We start from the raw sequence: 18968 nt of genomic DNA, 5'->3' as shown, positions 1-18968 counted from the left end.
CTTTGTGATTGTGAATACAAGTATCAATACGGACATGAAACTGATAGATTATAATAATTGAAAATCCACTTAAGGGGTGAAAAGAATTGAAAACTGGGTGAATTTTTGAAATGAGTATATCTGCAGTATATATATATAAAACTTATTACAGATGTGAAACTTGGGTATTTTGAAAGTTCTTTAAAAATACAGCAACACGTAATTTTTTTTTTTTTTTCAGAAAAGGCACTTAACAGGAGAAGGGTGAAAAGAAGTGAAAAATTTGAATTCTTTTTATGGGGATGCCGGCCCCATGGTGTACAGGTAGTGTGCCTGCCTCTTACCCAGAGGCCCTGGGTTTGATTCCCAGCCAGGTCGAAGATTTTTACCTGGACTTGAGGGCTGGTTCGAGGTCCACTCAGTCTACGTGATTACAATTGAGGAGCTATCTGACTGTGAGATGGTGGCCCCAGTCTAGAAAACCAAGAATAACGGCCGAGAGGATTCGTCATGCTGACCACACGACACCTCATAATATCTGCATGCCTTTGGGCTGAGCAGCGATCGCTTGGTAGGACATGGCCCTTTGGGGCTGTTGCATCATGGGGTTTGGTTCGGTTTTATGGGGATACTTACTGTATATCTCAAAACCTGAAGATGTTACAGGCGTGAAAATAGGTATTTGGAATCTCTTTTAAAAATAAAGAAACATTTTTTTTTTATTTTTTTCTTCCAACTTCAGAGAAGTATAGTTCTATGTCACATGGTCATCTTAGCCATCGAGCTCTGTGGATTTCGTTTCAAAACTGCATGTAGTTTGTTAGAAACTGACCAATGAAAGGCGCCTAACCACCCCAGATTCTGACAATGGATTAGTGCTGTTGTATGCAGTTGAGGCACTCAGACCTACTGTATTTCACGAAGAGTAGAAATGCCATTTTAAAGGAATTTTAAAGCTAACTTTAGGAATTGAAATATATTTCATATGAGATGAAATTTGCCAATTATTTTAATATAGTCTGAAAATTAAATCAGCTGGAAACTTTTTAAAAATAATTATCTAGATATGTTACATTCTTCAGATAATATGTAATATTACTAAGAATATGTAAACATATGTACCATGAAACAAGTATAACCATATCAGAACCACAAATTGCTGACGTTTTTCATTTTCAGTTGTCTACAAGTAAAGGAATGGAATGTGTAATTACATAAGAATCTGGGCCCTAGTTACAACCGACCACCAATCTGATTATTTGATTTACAGGGGTTTAATCTTGAAGTAATATAATTATGAAGTATAAATGCATCATAAGAAGGATCATAAAAAGGAAAACTTTACATGAAGGAGAGACTTTGGATCTTTAATACCGCAATACCATCCAGTATAGAATGTCTATGAGAAATGTTGAAGTAGGATTAAAAAGAGGCAACAGAGCTTGGTAGTTTTACAGGACTGTTTATATCCATATTTACGCGGAATCTGAACCGCAGTGATGTGCTATTTTCATTTGAAAGAATAGCCAATTTAGTCTGGAAGGTACATATCCTAACTGGTAGCAATGTCGATACTTCCTACCCAATGAACTATTGCATGACAAAAATACTTATGAAATGCCACCCGAAGACTCATCAACTAGAAAGAAGAAAGATTCCAAACCTTTTCAGAGCCTGGTACTTCATCCATTTTCCAGCGTCCTGCGTCATCCTTGGTCCAATCCACAAGCACAGTCCGGATACCCGCAACGTGTCCTTTGCCATCATCCAGGAATTCCTTAATGTAAAAAGTAAAATATATAATAAAAAGTTAGTAAAACAAAAGCATAATAGAAAAAAGTCTGATTGAAGAAATAATTTTGAAGCAAACCAAAAAATGATTCCCAGATTAATACATCAAATACTCTTACAAAAATTGTATCGATAGCTGTTCTGACCAAGAGACTAAAAACCACAATCCTCTAAGATGATCATCCTACTTTTTGAACCAATCAGTTGGCTTTTCAAAAGTGTTGTGTTCTGAAACAATTTAGTTCAATGGCAACGAGTTACCATACTATTGGACCATCAGCATATTACATTAAGTGATTCATTTAAATATTGGTTTGTCTATGAAGTTCGGTTGTTTTTTCACTCAAATTGTACAGTTTAAGGATTTAAAAAAATTTTTTTTTTGCTAGTGGCTTTAGGTCGCACCAACACAGATAGGTCTTATAGCATAGGAAAGGGCTAGGAGCTAGAAGGAAGCAGCCGTGGCCTTAATTAAGGTACCGCCGGGCTGAGTGGCTCGGACGGTTGAGACGCTGGCCTTCTGATCCCAACTTGGCAGGTTCGATCCTGGCTCAGTCCAGTGGTACTTGAAAGTGCTCAAATATGTCAGCCACGTGTCGGTAAGGCCTAATGATTTTCACCAACCTGTAGTAAACCTAAGTAAAATCAGTCTTGATGCCGATGATCTCTATGTGCTGAGCAAGGTACCTAAACATAATTGGGGTAATCCTTCTAACCGTGATAATTTAATATCCACCATAGCTGAATCTGAATTGGCCATTAATAAATTACCAATAAACATACAAGAAGAAGTCCGATATGAAGTCAAACGCAAGCTATCTTCCATCCTTAATCAACAACAAACCATTAAACCCAACACAGTGAACATAGCTATAGTAAAGTAAACAAACTAAAGAAAAAAGTCAAACAAAACGACTTAATCATAACAAAAGCCGACAAAGGAAATGCTACCGTAATCATGGACAAAAGTGATTATGTTAATAAAGCACACACATTTTTTCAGACAACTTCATAACCTCTAAAAAAGATCCAACTAATAAAATACAAAGAGACCTAAAAACCATCATCAAGAATGTTTCATTTCTGTTTAATGACCTTGAAAAATCCAAAATGATTATCATGAATCCGAAGCTTCCCACAGCCAAAGCGCTACCCAAGATCCATAAAGCAGACATCCCCATAAGACCCATTATCAATTTCAGAAACAGTCCGACCTATGAAGTACCTCGGTTCATTCACAAATTCCTCAAGTCACACTATAGTTTTCAAGCCAACACATCAGTAAAGAACTCCTTAGAATTCTGCAACAAGATTAAACACTTTAATTTATCCAAAAACCACACTCTTCATTCTTTTGATATTACTAACATGTATGCTAATGTTCCCGTTAACAGCACCGTACAATTGATCAAGAACAATCTCTCCAGATTCAGCAATTTAAGTATAGGCAAAATAGATGAATTTATTCGGATTCTGGAATTTACTTTGAACAACAAGTTCTTCACTTTCAATAATGTCATTTACCAACAGATAGGTCTTCCCATGGGATCACCAGCTTCAGGAATCCTTGCAGATATCTACATTGATCATTTAGAGCATTCTCACATCATTGGCAAGATCAATGGCATTCAACACTGGACACGCTTTGTAGATGACACCTTTGTTATTTTAGACTCCCACGTTACTAACAGCAAGCAACACAGTACTTGGATTTCTCAACTCCATTGACCCACATATAAAATTCACCATAGAGTCAGAAAACAAAGCCCTTAATTACCTGGACTTAACCATTATGCGCAACAGCAACAACACTTTATCCTTCAATATATACAGGAAACCCAACCCATACCATCAACACCATCCATCAGACCTCTGTGCACCCAGACATACATAAAAAAGCAGCTTACAACAGAATGGTTCTCAGAGCATTAACTGTCTCTTTATCTCGCAAGAATTACAAAAAAGAAATTAATACCATTTACAATATTGCAGAACACAATGGTTTCAGTAGAACCATCAACAGATATAAAAGCAGACCCAAGACTACCCTAGAAAAAGATTCCGCTCCTAAAGAAAAGTTTTCCACATTCACTTTCAATAATAGTATCATTTACCAAATTTCTAATATTTTTTAGAAACACAACATCAAAATAGCTTATAGAACCTCCCTCACCAACTCCAAACTCATTTTCAATCCACACACTGTCAACAGTAACTATTACAATATTAACAACAAATATTTGAACTCTGGAGTTTACAAATTAAAATGCCAATCCTGTAATTCTAGCTATATTGGACAAACAGGCCGCAATTTTGTCATAAGATACGCCGAACATCGCAACGCTCTCAAATATAATCGTTTCTCAGCTATAGCGAACATCATAAAGCATCCAGCCACGAATACACTTCAATAGATAAAGACCTCAAGATCTTACATTATGAGCAAAAAGGCACCTTGCTCAACGTTCTCGAGATCATCCACATTGATTTAGATCAGTTTATGAACCCCTCTCACAATTTAAATGAAGTCAGCAAGAATACAAACATTCTACTTGAAACATTCATTCCATATATTTGTCAGAATTGCCGTAACATAAACAAACCCCACCTCCATCTCTCCAACTCACCACCACTCCCCCTTCCTCACACCAGCCCTGGACCCCTTCCCCCTCCGCTCCTTCCATCCTAGCAAACACGGTCGAACCAACAATAGACTCGATCAAGCGAACGAGACCATTACAACCACCTGCTAAACACCGTAAGTCTAAGCTTTCTTCACACCCATTCTACACTTTTTACTTATCACCTCACGTTTCTCACACAACCTCATTTTTCCATTACAGATTAGAACTTCATTGACGGTTTCCACTAGATCACTTACAGTTTACTATGCATCTGTCTTCTACCTAACACAGCTTCTCCATTTTATATCGCGGCCCTTCCGACCCTTTATAATAAGGCAAGACACCAGCCAACATTATGAAACAATAATCAAGAAAGGGACCGCTAGATTGAGAAGATATTGAGAATGCTGCTGTTTCTAAAGCTTTAAATTTCATTGGTGTTTTTTCCTTGTCACAGGCTTTTCGCCTGCACGTCATATCAGGCTTGGTTTCTCAAAAATGTTTGCTCCCGCTCACCTCCTGACCAATTTAATGTGATGGGTTTCTACAAGGATGATTTACGACAGTGATTTCAACCTGTTTTGTTATTGTTAAACAATATTTTGTAAACTATGAGGTCCACAACCTCACCATGTGCTACTATTGTTCATTTCCATCTGCATCATTTGTTTTTTCATTCCTTTGTTTTCTTAGGTTAACAGTTTTTAGTTTCAATTATTATTTTAAATTAACACCTTTTCACTGAATTTTGTCGCAGTGAGTTTTTTTCTCCGCATATTTATTTAAATATTGTATATTTGTGCTAATTTTGTTTCCGTCTAGGCTCTCTTTTGTTTGTTATTTCATTTGCTCCTTCATTATGATTTTTAGCGTTTTTTTCACCTTATATTATGTAAATTATTCCAAACTCCCCTCATTTTTCATTGAAGATGGCTCAAACGAGCCGAAACATGTTTGAATTTGTTTACTCCGTCTAATGACTGAATATTTATTGTATTGAATTAGGAGGATACTATCATTTTTCACCTTTGTAAAGTCAATACGGAATGATTCTAATATCTTGTAATGGAAATGCCATCCAGGCAAGCAAGAAAGCTAAACTTTATTGCAATCTAGGTCGCCAAATTAGGGCAAGACTTACGTTTTTTGAAAAAAATGCTTGATTAATAACATAACCCCCAATTTTCTAAAATTTACCAAGAAAACTCATAGAAACACAGCAAAAACTCGCGCGACTCAGCTTAAAACCGATAAAATCTGGATTAAAGAGGAAATCAAATTTCTCCATAAAAAAGATTTACTGGCACGTAAAAGAACTCCTGCGGGACTAAATTCTGGCACCTCAGCATCTCCGAAGATCTTAAAATAGTAGTTAGTGGGACGTAAAGCAAATAACATTATTAATTAAGGTACCATGATCATTTACTCTACAAAGCCTTTTATCTCTGCCTACCTGTGAAATCATTTCTAGTCTTATTTCACCTATTCCTGTTGCTTCATAACACAAACTGATTTACATATTGACTGGTAGATACTTCTGCAATGCTGACGTTCAGTCCAGTACTAGAATTTTAATCAGGTACCTATGCAGGGGCACCACGAGCAGGAATCAGCTTCACCCAATGTAAATCAACAAAAACAAGACATTGTATTGATTAGGTGGTCAAATTAATAAATTAACTTATTGTTGTTATTCCTATCAGCATTCAGCCTTCAAAACTGCAAGGCTAGCAAATGCCTCTACAATCCTCTATTTGTAACTAGGTCTGTGGCCACATTTAGTTCCATACCTTCTATCTTTAATTCACTAGAAACTAAGTCTAACCATCATCATCATCATCATCATCATCATCCTCCTGGTCTTCCTTTACTTTCCTCACCCTCCATGACTCGAGTCCATTATTACCTTAGGTAACCTATTCTCCTCTATTCGCATTAAATGACCTCCCACTATCAAAGCCAGTTTATGCATACTGCTTCATCTATAGAGTCCATTTCCTAACTTCATTGTTATCTCCTCATTCAGTGTACCTTCCTGCCATTATTCCCACCTGTTTGTACACCGAGTCCACCCAGAATTTAACCTTGTACAGCAAAGTTGGCCTCAAAACAGACTGATGTAAAAACAGTTTCATCTGGAAGCTGACTTATTTTTTATACAATAACGTTGATTGCAAATTAAAGCTCTCTGCTGCACCTTCATTGTCTCACTTACTATACTAGCATTTTGGCAGATTACACATCCTAGATAATTGTCATGTTCTAGTTTTGTATTCCTAACCTGACATTTAGTTCTCTACGGTTTCTTCTCTACTGATACTACTTTAGCCTTGGAAAGTTTAATTTTCATATTATTCATATTTCCACCATGCCACTTTATACCTTCCAGTAGATGATCTAACAAAGGTGAAAGATGACAGCCTTGCCTAACCACTTGAAGTACCTTGAACCAAGAACTTGTTCTTTCAACTCTCACTGAAGCCCAATTGTCAACACAGAAGCCTTAGATTGCTTTTCATAATCCACTCTTAATCCCATAAACCTCATGGCTAACATCTTTTCTCTCAGCACTCTGCCAAATGCCTTCCCTAGATGTACAAAATGTGAACATAACTGTCTATTCTTCCCATACCATTTTTCACTTACCTGGTGCATTCTGAAAATCTGATCCTAACACAGCCCCTCTATGGTCTGAAATCACACTAGTTTTCATTCAACTTACCTTCAACAATCAATCGCACCTTCCCTTCCAAAATGCCAGTAAACACCTTGCTTGGTATGCTGATCAGTGAAATCTCTCTATACTTGTAGCAGTCCCTCCTGCTTCCTTACTTACAGATAGGTGCAATTAGTGCTTTTGTCCAATCAGAAGGTATGTTACAAACATTCCATGCTAATCTTTACACTTTAAAGCAATTTCAACCTTCTCTTCCCACTATATTTCACCATTTCAGGTCTAATTTCATATATTCCAGGTACTTTATGACAATGGAGCTTATTTACCATCCTTTCCACTTCCAAGTGTAAAGTAACTAACATCAGTGCCATCTTCCCCATGAGCTCTGCTGCTCCCAACATCAACAGAAAGATTTCTTTTACACTGAGATTTTCAAAATATTACCCCCACCTATCCAGTGATTCCCTGGAATCTGCTATGAGTTCACCTGATTTACCCAAAACACTATTTTTATTTTTATTTTCCTTCCTTCAAGATTATTTATTACTGCCCAGAAAGGTTTCCCTGCCACTTGATCAAGCCTTTCCCAGTTCTTACAGAAATCTTCTGTATTTTCTTGGATTCAACATATTTTATTAATTTAAAAAAATTATTTTGGTTCTGCACAATTCCCTGTCAGCATCAGTCCTTGTTTGGAGCCATTTTTTATATAGTTTCCTTTTATATTTACAAGCTACCCTTACTTCATCATTCCACCAAGATGTTCACTTTTCTCTCCATCTTTACATATGGTTTTTTCCTAGGCAATTGCTTGTTATTTCTACTACAGCATTCTGGTATGCCACCCATTCTCTTTCTATATCCTGAACCTGCTTACTACCTAACGTTTAGAACTTTTCACTGATCTTATCCATGAACTAATTTCTTTATCCTGGAGACTCCCTACCCTTCTTCATCTGCAGACAGATTTTACTTTCTCTCTCTTAGGCCTAGAAATATTTAGTTCACTACAGATCAGATAATGGTATGCATCATCGAAAAATACCCTGAATACCTGCACATTTGTAACAGATTTCCTGAATTCGGAGTCTGTTATAATATAGTTTATTTTGGATCTGGTGTGTCTACCCTCCCGTGTATAGTGGTGAATAGCCTAATGCTTGAAGAATGTATTTGTAACTGCTAATCCCATGCTAGCACAGAAGTCCAGTAAACACTTCCCATTCTTATTAGCTTTCACATCCTCCCCATATCCTTCAGTTCTATTTCCAACTATCGCATTGAAATTGCTCATTAGCACTACCATACTTCACTGTTGACCCTGACTACAAAGTCACTCAGAGCTTCATAACACTTGTCAACTTCATCCTCATCTGTACCCTCAAATGGTGAATATACCACGACAATTCGAGTCCTAATTCCTCCAACTGCCAAATCTACCTACATCATTCACTCATTTATGTGCATAACAAAAGATACTGGTATGTTGCATGCAATAGTATTCTTGATGAACAGCCCTACCCCACACTCTCCCCTTTCCTGTTCAGAATACTATGATCTATTTTTTTCCTAACCATCTCCCCTTACCAGAATACATGTAACTCCTAACACATCTAGACACGTCCTCTTTGCTGAGTTATCCAGGTCTACTTCCATAAGCCACATTAATATTGATAGCCCCCCACTGAATTCCATTTCGTTACCAAGTTGTTTCCAAGGAGTCCCTCACCTGTCAAATGCAAGTGGAACTCCGTTATTAACATTCTGAGCTCATTAAGTTCTGTGAAGAAGGATGCTACTCTACTTATATATAGTTTCAGTGAGAATCTGTTCTCTAACAGGTCAGGGACCAGTCCTAGCTGCCTGAGCATAAGAAGGGCCATGGCTGAGAATAAGTCAGATGATGCCCACTTCTATTCCATAGCAACTGCAATCCCGAGTTTCAGGACCACTTGACTACATCACTCAGCCGTTGCCTATGGTTCACAAATTAGGACAAGATTACACTAACCCAAACTACGAAACTGGTTTCCTTATAGTCTGATCTAATATTTCTAGGTTGTTGTTCTTTTACACTCTTTACACTCTTCCCCCACTATTGTCCTATGGAATCTACAATTATTTGCTTTCTATTTGAATCTACCACAAAACTACTATGCAGTCATGACAGGGAGAGAAGTATTCCCACGTGGCGCGTCTCAGGTGGCGGATAAAGGGGTCCTCGCCGGTTTGTTGGAGGACTTTAGGAAAGTGAAACTGCTCTCGTGGAACAAACACTGTTTCAACGGTCAATGGTTCTGAAGGTGAAAGAGGTTTATAGATAGGGGAGGAAGAACTGTCCCTTAAAAGTCCTCAATGGTGAACCAGGCGTAGGAGCAATAGGCTCACTACTATGGTTGGAAGGGCAGAAGAAAGCAGTTTAAAGATTGCCTGATTGTCACGCTTTGGCATGCCATTAGGAATTTTGTAGAGGATTGTGCATTTCTTGTTGTGCAGCAGCATTCATATCACATGAACACATGCACAGGCATCTTCCAAGTACTCTGGCGATTGGGGAATGGCAATGGGGGCAGAATTTTGAGGTCTGGAAGCTCCTAGCTAAAACTGACACATAGGCGGTGGACGTGTGACCAGACTCTTTGTACTGGGAATTTGAATCTGCAGATCAACTTGATTGCTGCATTCGTGACCGAGTAGTCCTATTTAGGATCCACTCTGCTCATACCAAATGGAGAGGGGGATAAAAAAGGTGCCCTAAATATAGATAGCCAGTCTCTATTTGGCTGACTGGATAATAACATTCAGTGGGTTTCATTATTTTGCAGTCGAAAATTGTACTTTGCAAACATGGAACATAAGGATATTACTAGACAAGGTAAACAATGACAGACCTGAGTGTTGTACAGCCCTAATCGCTCGTGAACTCAAATGATACAACACTGATATAGATGCACTCTCTGAAACCCGATACGCAGATGAAAGAACAGAAATAGGTGGAGGATACGTATTCTTTAGGAAAGGAGAACAGTCAGATGAGCTTTGATTATATGGTGTGGGATTCACCATCAAGAACACTTTACTACATTGTCTTTCTGAAATCCTCATAGTCTTGAATGAATGGCTCATGACTCAGGTGTGGATGTTAAGGAAAAGTAATTTCTTCCCTGAGCTCATTTTACCCAAAATCTAAAATATAACTGAATGACTGATCCCTGACACTGTTGAAAGCAATTTTATGTTGCACATAAATACATTTTTGGCCATTTTCATTGCTTTAGTCATATTTTCCTTATTTTAATGATATAAGCTCATATTTGTTTATATTTTGAGCATTTTTGTTTAAATTGAGGCGTTGTTTTCAACAAGATACACGTTATCTGCATCAAGTTTAAACATGGGATTTCAAAATACTGTAGTAGGTGAATTTTTTTTTTTTTTTCCTTTCCCCGAAACATATAGGTAGTAGGTTTAGAAGACATGATGCCGAGGAAAAGATGCTGTACACATGCTTGCAAACAGATACGAAAAAACATGCTAATACTTTTCAGGAAAACAAATTGAGAACTCCGCCTCAGGGCTACGATACTGAACGAATGTATGAAGTTTTAACATAGCAACTGTAGTCATGTCTGTTTGCATGATTAAATGTGTCTGCTGTTTTATTGCTAATCACTTTTTGGAATGTTTGATGTTAATAATACTGTTAATACTTCAAAAATCAAATCAAAATCTCTATTTGCAAATGAGGTGTCTACCTCGGTGGCAAATGGTACACTAAAATACATTATTGTCAAGCACTAAATATTAAATTAACATGAAGAAAATTTTCCTATAATACAATATTATACAATTTACGCTAACAATTTTTTCTATTAAACACACAGCTCATCCTTAATATTGTTTAAAAAATTCTACTTATAATATCTCCTGTACTACTTACAAATATAGTAAACTTTTATACAGTATGTGGAATTACTTCAAATGATACTATACAACTGGTATAAGATTACAATTTACATTGCATTTATTTACTTGTTTTTTTTTTTTTTTTAACCCATTCTGGAACCTAAGTAGCATAACGACCTGCTGCGTCTTAACCAGACCCCCTTTTGCCACCACTTTTCAGAGTTCCTGAAGGGCCTTCACAGCTACCGTAGCGGTCCCAGGGCCTTGAAGTCCCCACTGTACTTCACCCCTACAGACAGTCCCCTACTTTGGCTGTCCAAACTCCTTAGACCAGGGGATGGAATTAATTTATTCACACACATTTTTATTTACATTAACCTGCACTGGTCGAATGCCCTCTAACATTTCATTTATTTTCTCTGTTCATGTTTATTCTCTTCTTGAATATCTGTACAGATTTTGGAAAACGATCAAACACTACCCCTGGTAAACTGTTCCAATCCTTCACACCCTTCCCAATGAATGAAAATTTACCACAATCGCTTCTGCTAAAATTCCTTCTAATTTTATATTTGTGGTCTGTCCTGCCGATATCATTATTTTCCAATGGAAGCCTCTCATGGATATCTCCGCATGCTTCTTCTCCGGTATAGGCTCTATATAATACTATAAGTCTAGTTTTCTCCCTTCTCTTACTTAAAGTTTCCCACCCAAGTTCCTTTAACATTTTTGATACACTACTCTTTCTCCTGAAATCCCCTGTTACAAATCTTGCTGCTTTCCTCTGCACACTATCTATTTCTTTTATTAGGTATTCTTTGTGAGGATACCAAACACTATTTGCATATTCCAATAATGGATGAACCATACTTAAGTAACTTTTCTCTTTTAATCCTTTGTTGCATCTTTTAAGTAGCCTCATTATGACATGTAACGATCTGTATTCTTTCCCAACAATGTCATCCATATGACCCTTCCAGTGCAAATTACTTTGAAATCTCACACCTAAGTATTTGCACTTGCCATCTTTTGGGATAACTACCTCATCCAAAGTATATTCAAATTCAGTTTTAAAGCTCCTGTTTGTAAATGTTGTGACAGTTGATTTGCCTCCATTAACCTTCATATTATTCTCTTCAACCCACTGTTAGATACTATGAAGGTCCCTTTGTAATTCTGAATAATCCTCAATGTTATTTATTTCCCTGTAAACAATTATGTCATATGCATACAATCTTATTTTTGATGTTATATTATTCCCTAAATCATTTACGTATATTAAGAAAAGTAATGGACCGATTATACTACCCTGTGCAATTCCCTTCCAAACTTTCTCTTCCTGCGATACATTATTTCCTACTTTGACTTTCTGAACCCTTGAATTTAGAAATGTTTTTATCCAACGTGTAACCCTAACGTCCAATCCTATTCCCTCCTATTTCTTTAATAATATTCCATGTTCCACTCTATCAAAGACTTTGGAAAGATCTATGGCTATGCAATCTAACTGGCCTCCTGAATCCAATTGATCTGGTAAGTCCTGCTGAAATCCCACCAGTTGTGCCTGACAAGAAAATTTCTTTCTAAATCCATACTGGCTCCTCATGAACCAATTTTTATCATCACATATCCCTCTGATGTACTTTGATATTAAACTCTCCAGTATTTTACAAACTATACTGGTCAGGCTGATCGGTCTGTAGTTCTCGGGTTTCCTTTTATCACCCTTTCCTTTATAAACTGGTATTATTATAGATTCCTTCCATTTCTTTGGTATTACACTATTATTTATGACATAGTCAAGGAGAAATTTTAAATAAGGCAGTATGTACCATCCCATTCTCTTTAATACCTCCCCAGTAATTTGATCACTTCCTGCTGCTTTTCCTTGCTGAAGCAGTTGGATTTCTCTGAAAATATCTTCATTTGTGAATGAGAAGCTTCTTGTTTCCCTCTGTCTCTCTCCCTATCTATCTTCTGTTTCGGTTTCCAACTCCTGACAATCATCTACTGAATCTCTGAATTCCCTACTAAATAGGTTTGCTTTTTCAGTATCTGTTAAATAGTGTTCACCCCCTTCACCCACCATTGTAGGAATGTGGATTCCTTTTCCTTTTTTATTCCTGATATATGAATACGGCTTTTTCCATTTCCCTTTGTGGTCATTACCCTCTTGAAGTATGCCATTCATATAATTCTTTTGCTTCCTTTTTCACTCTATTCAGTTTCCTCATCAGCTGTTTTCCAGTTTCTCTACTCTCTCTACCCTCTTTGATTTTCCTGTTTACTATTCTACATTTTCTTTTTAATTTTCTTATTTCCCTTGTATAATAAACAGTGTCTGAGGTCATTTTACCCTTCTTAACAGGTACAAATCTTTTCTTTCCTTCCCGAATGATTCCTTTAAATTTAGCCCAAAGTGTATCCACATTACTCCCTTCACTTATCCAACAACTGAATTGTGATTTAAGGAAAGTCCCAAATTCATAAACTGTAGTTTTTCTGTACAATTTCTTGTCTTGTGTTGACCCTCTTATTAAGCGTTTTGGTACGAGTCCTACATCCATTATTACAGCCTTATGGTCACCTATTCCTTCAATTACCTCAGTTTTATCAACAATTTCCCATGGTTTAACCAAGAATACATCTAGTAAGTTATTGAGATGAGTCGGTTCTTGTACTACTTATCCTCCCTCCCAAATTAACTTATTTGCCAGTTTCTGTTCATGGGCGTCACTTGCAGCTCCATTCCATTCCATTCAACTTCAGACAAATTTAGATCTCCCCCAATTATTACCATATCATTATTATTGTTTTTATGAGTATAATCTATTATTTTCTCAAATATTTTCATGTCTCTTTCCTCTCTTCCAGGCCTGTATGTTCCTATAATTCCCACCTCCTTCATATTATCACAAACTAATTTTATCCCTAATATTTTATCCCTTTCATCGGTAAACCATTCATGTGAACAATAAGTTTCCTTCGCCAGAATAAACACCCCCCCTCCCTCCCTTTTTATCTCCTCGGTCTCTACGATAGACTTTGTACCCTTCTGGAATTACTTCTCTATTACGCACCCATTCTCTCAACCGCGATTCCACTCCTATCACCACATCAGTCTCATAGGATTCCATCAATGTACTGAATTTTGATTGTTTATTTACTACACTTTGACAGTTTACCAAGAGCAATCTGACTCCTTTCCTCCCTAAAACTTGACTGTTGCAATTGGGAAACTTGAAATTCCTTACTTTTCTGAGTTTCTTTTTCTAGTTGACTGAGCCAGCTTGAAGTACCGCTGGCTCTTGCTACTAGTTTTCCTGGTCAGTATTATAACTCAAGGGAGTTGTCTTTTTTACAGTACATATCTTAAAATTAATAAAATCTAGAACAATATTTGCTATCTTTCGTTTACCTGAATTGTTTAGATGAAGGCCATGCTTTGTGTACCAGTGTCTCTCATAACTGCTGCTATCAATTACCTGTGTATTATGAAAATGTTTACAAATTTTAACCATATCTGTATTAACTTTGTCTACTTCAATGTTCACACACGAGTCTCTAATCAAATCATGCCTGTGGGGCACGTTCACTACAAAGTGAGTCATTTTACCTAGTGTACATTTAAGTTGAGAAATTACAATTTTAGCGTCATTGTGAGCTACGTCGTTCATCCCGCCGATGATCACTACTGCATCACGACTTCCGAGATTTCTTGCTGCCTGTTCGGTGTTTTCCAATACCCTCTTGATTGGGGCTCCAGGATAGACGACGGCTGATGCTGCAATATCTTCATTGTTCATTTTCTCCGCAATTCCCCTCGCCTGGCTATCACCAAATATAAGAATGTTCGACACTTTCGCTGGTGCACTGTGTGGGTCTTTAGACCTAACTTTGCCGCTTCTCCTAACGGATTTTGCGCTATACGTTTGACTGCTTCCCAAATGGATAACCTAACGGATTTTGCGCTATACGTTTGACTGCTTCCCAAATGGATAAGTCCTTGTGAATCGCTTATTTCCCTCAGGGCTGAAAATCTATTTTTGGTGTCAATTACAAAGTTGTCCTTATTTAACTGTAAACTTTTACTCCTAGAATCTGAAGCAACTTGACACCACGCGCTAGAATTCAAGGAGCCACCTGTGTTCTGAGTGTTTACTGGTACCGGTACTTTCAATTCCAGTAAACGTACCTTCTCCTTTAAAATCTCATTTTCCGCTTTTAATGCTTGTAAATCCTGTTGCAATAAAGAGAGAATTACAAGTACATTATCATTACCTCCACCCTCAAAGGAATGAGACGCCAGCGATTTGTTGACCGCTGTAGGCCTAGGTTTGTTACCGCTATTCAAATTGCTCTCGCCACAGCTCACACAGGTCCAAGTATCTTCATTTTTAGCGAAAGCAGCACTACAAATACACTCAAAATGGTACCAAATTATACACTTTTCACACTGGATACCATTCTTCACTCGCTTCTTATTTACACCACACTTATTCCCGATTATTTCGGAAGAGAACTGGGAGCTATCTTCACTTGCATCCTTCGCTGACGCCATCTTGCTGTCTATTCCTAACATTTTAAAGTCATATTTTATATTTTGTATTAGGTCATTTCTAGCTAGTTTTAAGGGCATATTTGCTTGCATATTTTGTACTTCTTTAGGTCATAAACTTCCAAACACTACTCATGACACAGACTTAGACTTAATGACGGTCAACGTGCTTGAATTATTAGTGCCTATGCTCCTACTCTAAAAACAGAAGTTTATGTCAAGGAGCAATTCTACATAGATCTCTATTCCATTCTGTTGCACATTCCCACGCAAGTTAAAATAATTCTTCTGGGAGAATTTAATGTTACAGTGGGAAAAATTAAGAGCTTTGGGAGGGAACATTTGGCATGGGTTCATCAAACTCCAATGGGACTCTGCTCTTAACCAAATGTGCAGAGCTTGATTTAGTGATCTCCAACACCTTATTTTATCAGAAAGATTGGCATAAACCATTGTGGCAGCACCCAAGATTCAAGCATTGGCATCTGATTGACTATATAATTGTCAGGAAAAGTGATCAGAGGGATGCTTGTATAACTAGAGCACTGCCTGGGGCCGATGACGGTTGGACAGACCACTGACTTGTACGATCTCCAACGAATGTATCCTTTACAGCCAAAGAAGAAAATGCAGCAGAAGAAAACCAGAAAAATTTGACATTGATAAATTAAAGGACCCTGAACTTAAACAACAGTTGCAGCAGGTTCTAACTAAGAATCTTCCTTGAGATTACCCATAGAATCCCATGGAACACTGGGAGAAACTAAAAGGTGCTATTCGCTTTGCTTGTGAGAATAATAATAATTTTGTGTGGCTATTTCTAGCCGAGTGCAGACCTTGTAAGGCAGACCCTCTAATGAGGGTGGGTGGTGTCTGCCATGTGTAGGTAACAGTGTAATTGTGGTGGAGGATAGTGTTATGTGTGGTATGTGAGTTGCAGGGATGTTGGGGACAGCACAAACACCTAGACCCCGGGCCAATGGAATTAACCAATGAAAGTTAAAATCCCCGACCCGGCCAGTAATCGAACCCGGGACCCTCTGAGCCGAAGGCCAGTATGCTGACCATTCAGCCAATGAGACGGACGCTTGTGAGAAAACACTGACATAAACCAAAAGAGACATCAGGATTGGTTTGACGAAAGCGATAAAGACATCCAGTCCCTTATTGATAAGAAAAGAAGTGCTGTCACTTCCTGGAAAACTGATGAAACCAGTATACAAAAGAGAAACATTCCACCAAATCAAGGCAGAGGTGGAAAGAAAAATATGTATACTTAAAAATGACTGGTCAAAGTCTTAAGGCAAAGAAAATGCAGCTTTTGGTGGATACTAACTCATGCCTAGGTGACAGACTATATATGGACCAACCAAGCATGGAACGACTCCTCTTCGATCAAAGGATGGAACTCATTTTCTTAGTGACAATGACTCCACTAGCAGTTGCCGGAAAGAATATTTCCACGATTTACTAAATGCTGACTCATAAGTTTATGAGTATATATTTAATGATATCACTCAGGCACCAGTTAAATGACAGCTTGGCCACTGCCACCTAGATTACAAAGCCTTCCAGCTCTCTCCTATGAAGCTGGTGACGTCACTATCAGTAGGCGAACGTGTGTTCCGTGGTCGTATTGTCAAGAGTACTCTACCGCACATGGTGTTTGATTTATCAATGGAAATATTTTAAATAGGTTATTGCTGTTGATATAATAATAGTTTTTAAGTGTTGTGTCCCAAATTGCACAGGGAATTACGATAGTGCAAACAAAGTGCATGTTTTTAAATTTCCCCAAAATGAAGATCTGAGGAACAAATGGTTAAAAGACTAAAACACCGCCAAATTCTTAATTATTTTGATTATGAATTGTATTTTAGTATGGTTTTTTTGACGTTTTCTGTTTGTGAAGGGGCCCTAGGATTATCTGTGTTGGTTTCTTAGCTTCTTTGCCTTTATTAGTAGGATTTTTAAATGCATATAGAATTTATGGTAATTTGGATTTAAGCTTGTTAAAAAATGTAAATTTGTTTAATGTTATGTTTTATTTGGTTTTAATCTTGGCCTTTTTAGTCAAAATTCCAATGTTTCTTGTTCATCTATGATTACTGCACCGTGACCTGACATTCACTCTAATAATAGAGAAAATTACCACTCTTAAAACCTACAAAGAATACAGTGGTGAGGACAGTTATTGACTTTATTTATCGTGACATGTTGTACTGTTCGGGACACCCAGTTTCTCTCCTTCTCAAATATGAGCAGGCTTATATCTTATAAGAATAAGAGATTCAGCAATGAGGTTATGTCTAGATGATAAATCAAATCAAAATCTCTTTATTTGCAAATGAGGTGTTTACCTTGGTGGCAAATGGTACACTAAAATACATTGTCAAGCACTAAATATTAAATTAACAAGAGAATAAAATTTTCCTATAATACAATATTATATAATTTACGCTAACATTTTTTTCTATTAAACACACAGCTCATCCTTAATAAATTTACATTGTTTACAAAATTCTACTTATAATATCTCCTGTACTACTTACAAATATAGTCATCTGATATACAGTATGTGGAATTACTTCAAATGATACTGTACAACTGGTATAAGATTAAAATTTACATTGCATTTATTTACTTTTTCTTTTCTTTACCCATTCTGGAACCTAAGTAGCATAACGACCTGCTGCGTCTTAACCAGAGCCCCTTTTGCCACCACTTTTCAGAGTTCCTGAAAGGCCTTCACAGCTACCATAGCGGTCCCAGGGCCCTCGAAGTCCCCACTGTACTTCACCCCTACAGGCAGTCCCCTACTTTGGCTGTCCAAACTCCGTAGACCAGGGGATGGAATTAATTTATTCACACACATTCTTTATTTACAATAACCTGCACTGGTCGAATGCCCTCTAACACTTCATTTATTTTTTCTCTGTTGCTGTTTATTCTCTTCTTGAATATCTGTACAGATTTTGGAAAACGATCAAACACTACCCCTGGTAAACTGTTCCACTCCTTCACACCCTTCCCAATGAATGAAAATTTACCCCAATCGCTTCTGCTAAAATTCCTTCTAATTTTATATTTGTGGTCAGTCCTGCCGATATAATTATTTTCCAACTGAAGCCTCTCACGGATATCTCCCCATGCTGCTTCCCCTGTATAGGCTCTATATAAACCTATAAGTCTAGTTTTCTCCCTTCTCTTACTTAAAGTTTCCCATCCTAGTTTCTTTAACATTTCTGATACACTACTCTTTCTCCTGAAATCCCCTGTTACAAATCTTGCTGCTTTCCTCTGCACACTATCTCTTTTATTAGGTATTCAGGTATCTACATTGATTACCCCACCATGTAGTTAAACCAACTTATACAGATAAAAACTGACATTCTATCATTCCCTGGGTTATTACAGAAGGTTCTTAAAACAG

General features: G+C 37.4%; 1 protein-coding gene across 1 annotated transcript in view; it reads right to left on the bottom strand.

Moving 5' to 3' along the window:
* Positions 1-18968, bottom strand: part of LOC136856759 (uncharacterized) — a 674434-nt gene that overhangs the window by 26447 nt on the left and 629019 nt on the right. The window contains exon 38 of the mRNA XM_068224954.1: positions 1643-1756. Coding sequence (XP_068081055.1) covers positions 1643-1756 — 114 coding nt within the window. The remainder of the gene's footprint in view (positions 1-1642; positions 1757-18968) is intronic.

Source organism: Anabrus simplex, chromosome 1, assembly GCF_040414725.1.
Source record: "Anabrus simplex isolate iqAnaSimp1 chromosome 1, ASM4041472v1, whole genome shotgun sequence".
NCBI lineage: Eukaryota > Metazoa > Arthropoda > Insecta > Orthoptera > Tettigoniidae > Anabrus > Anabrus simplex.
The sequence above is the reverse complement of the archived record's forward strand: the minus strand, read 5'-3'. Positions and strand labels throughout refer to the sequence as shown.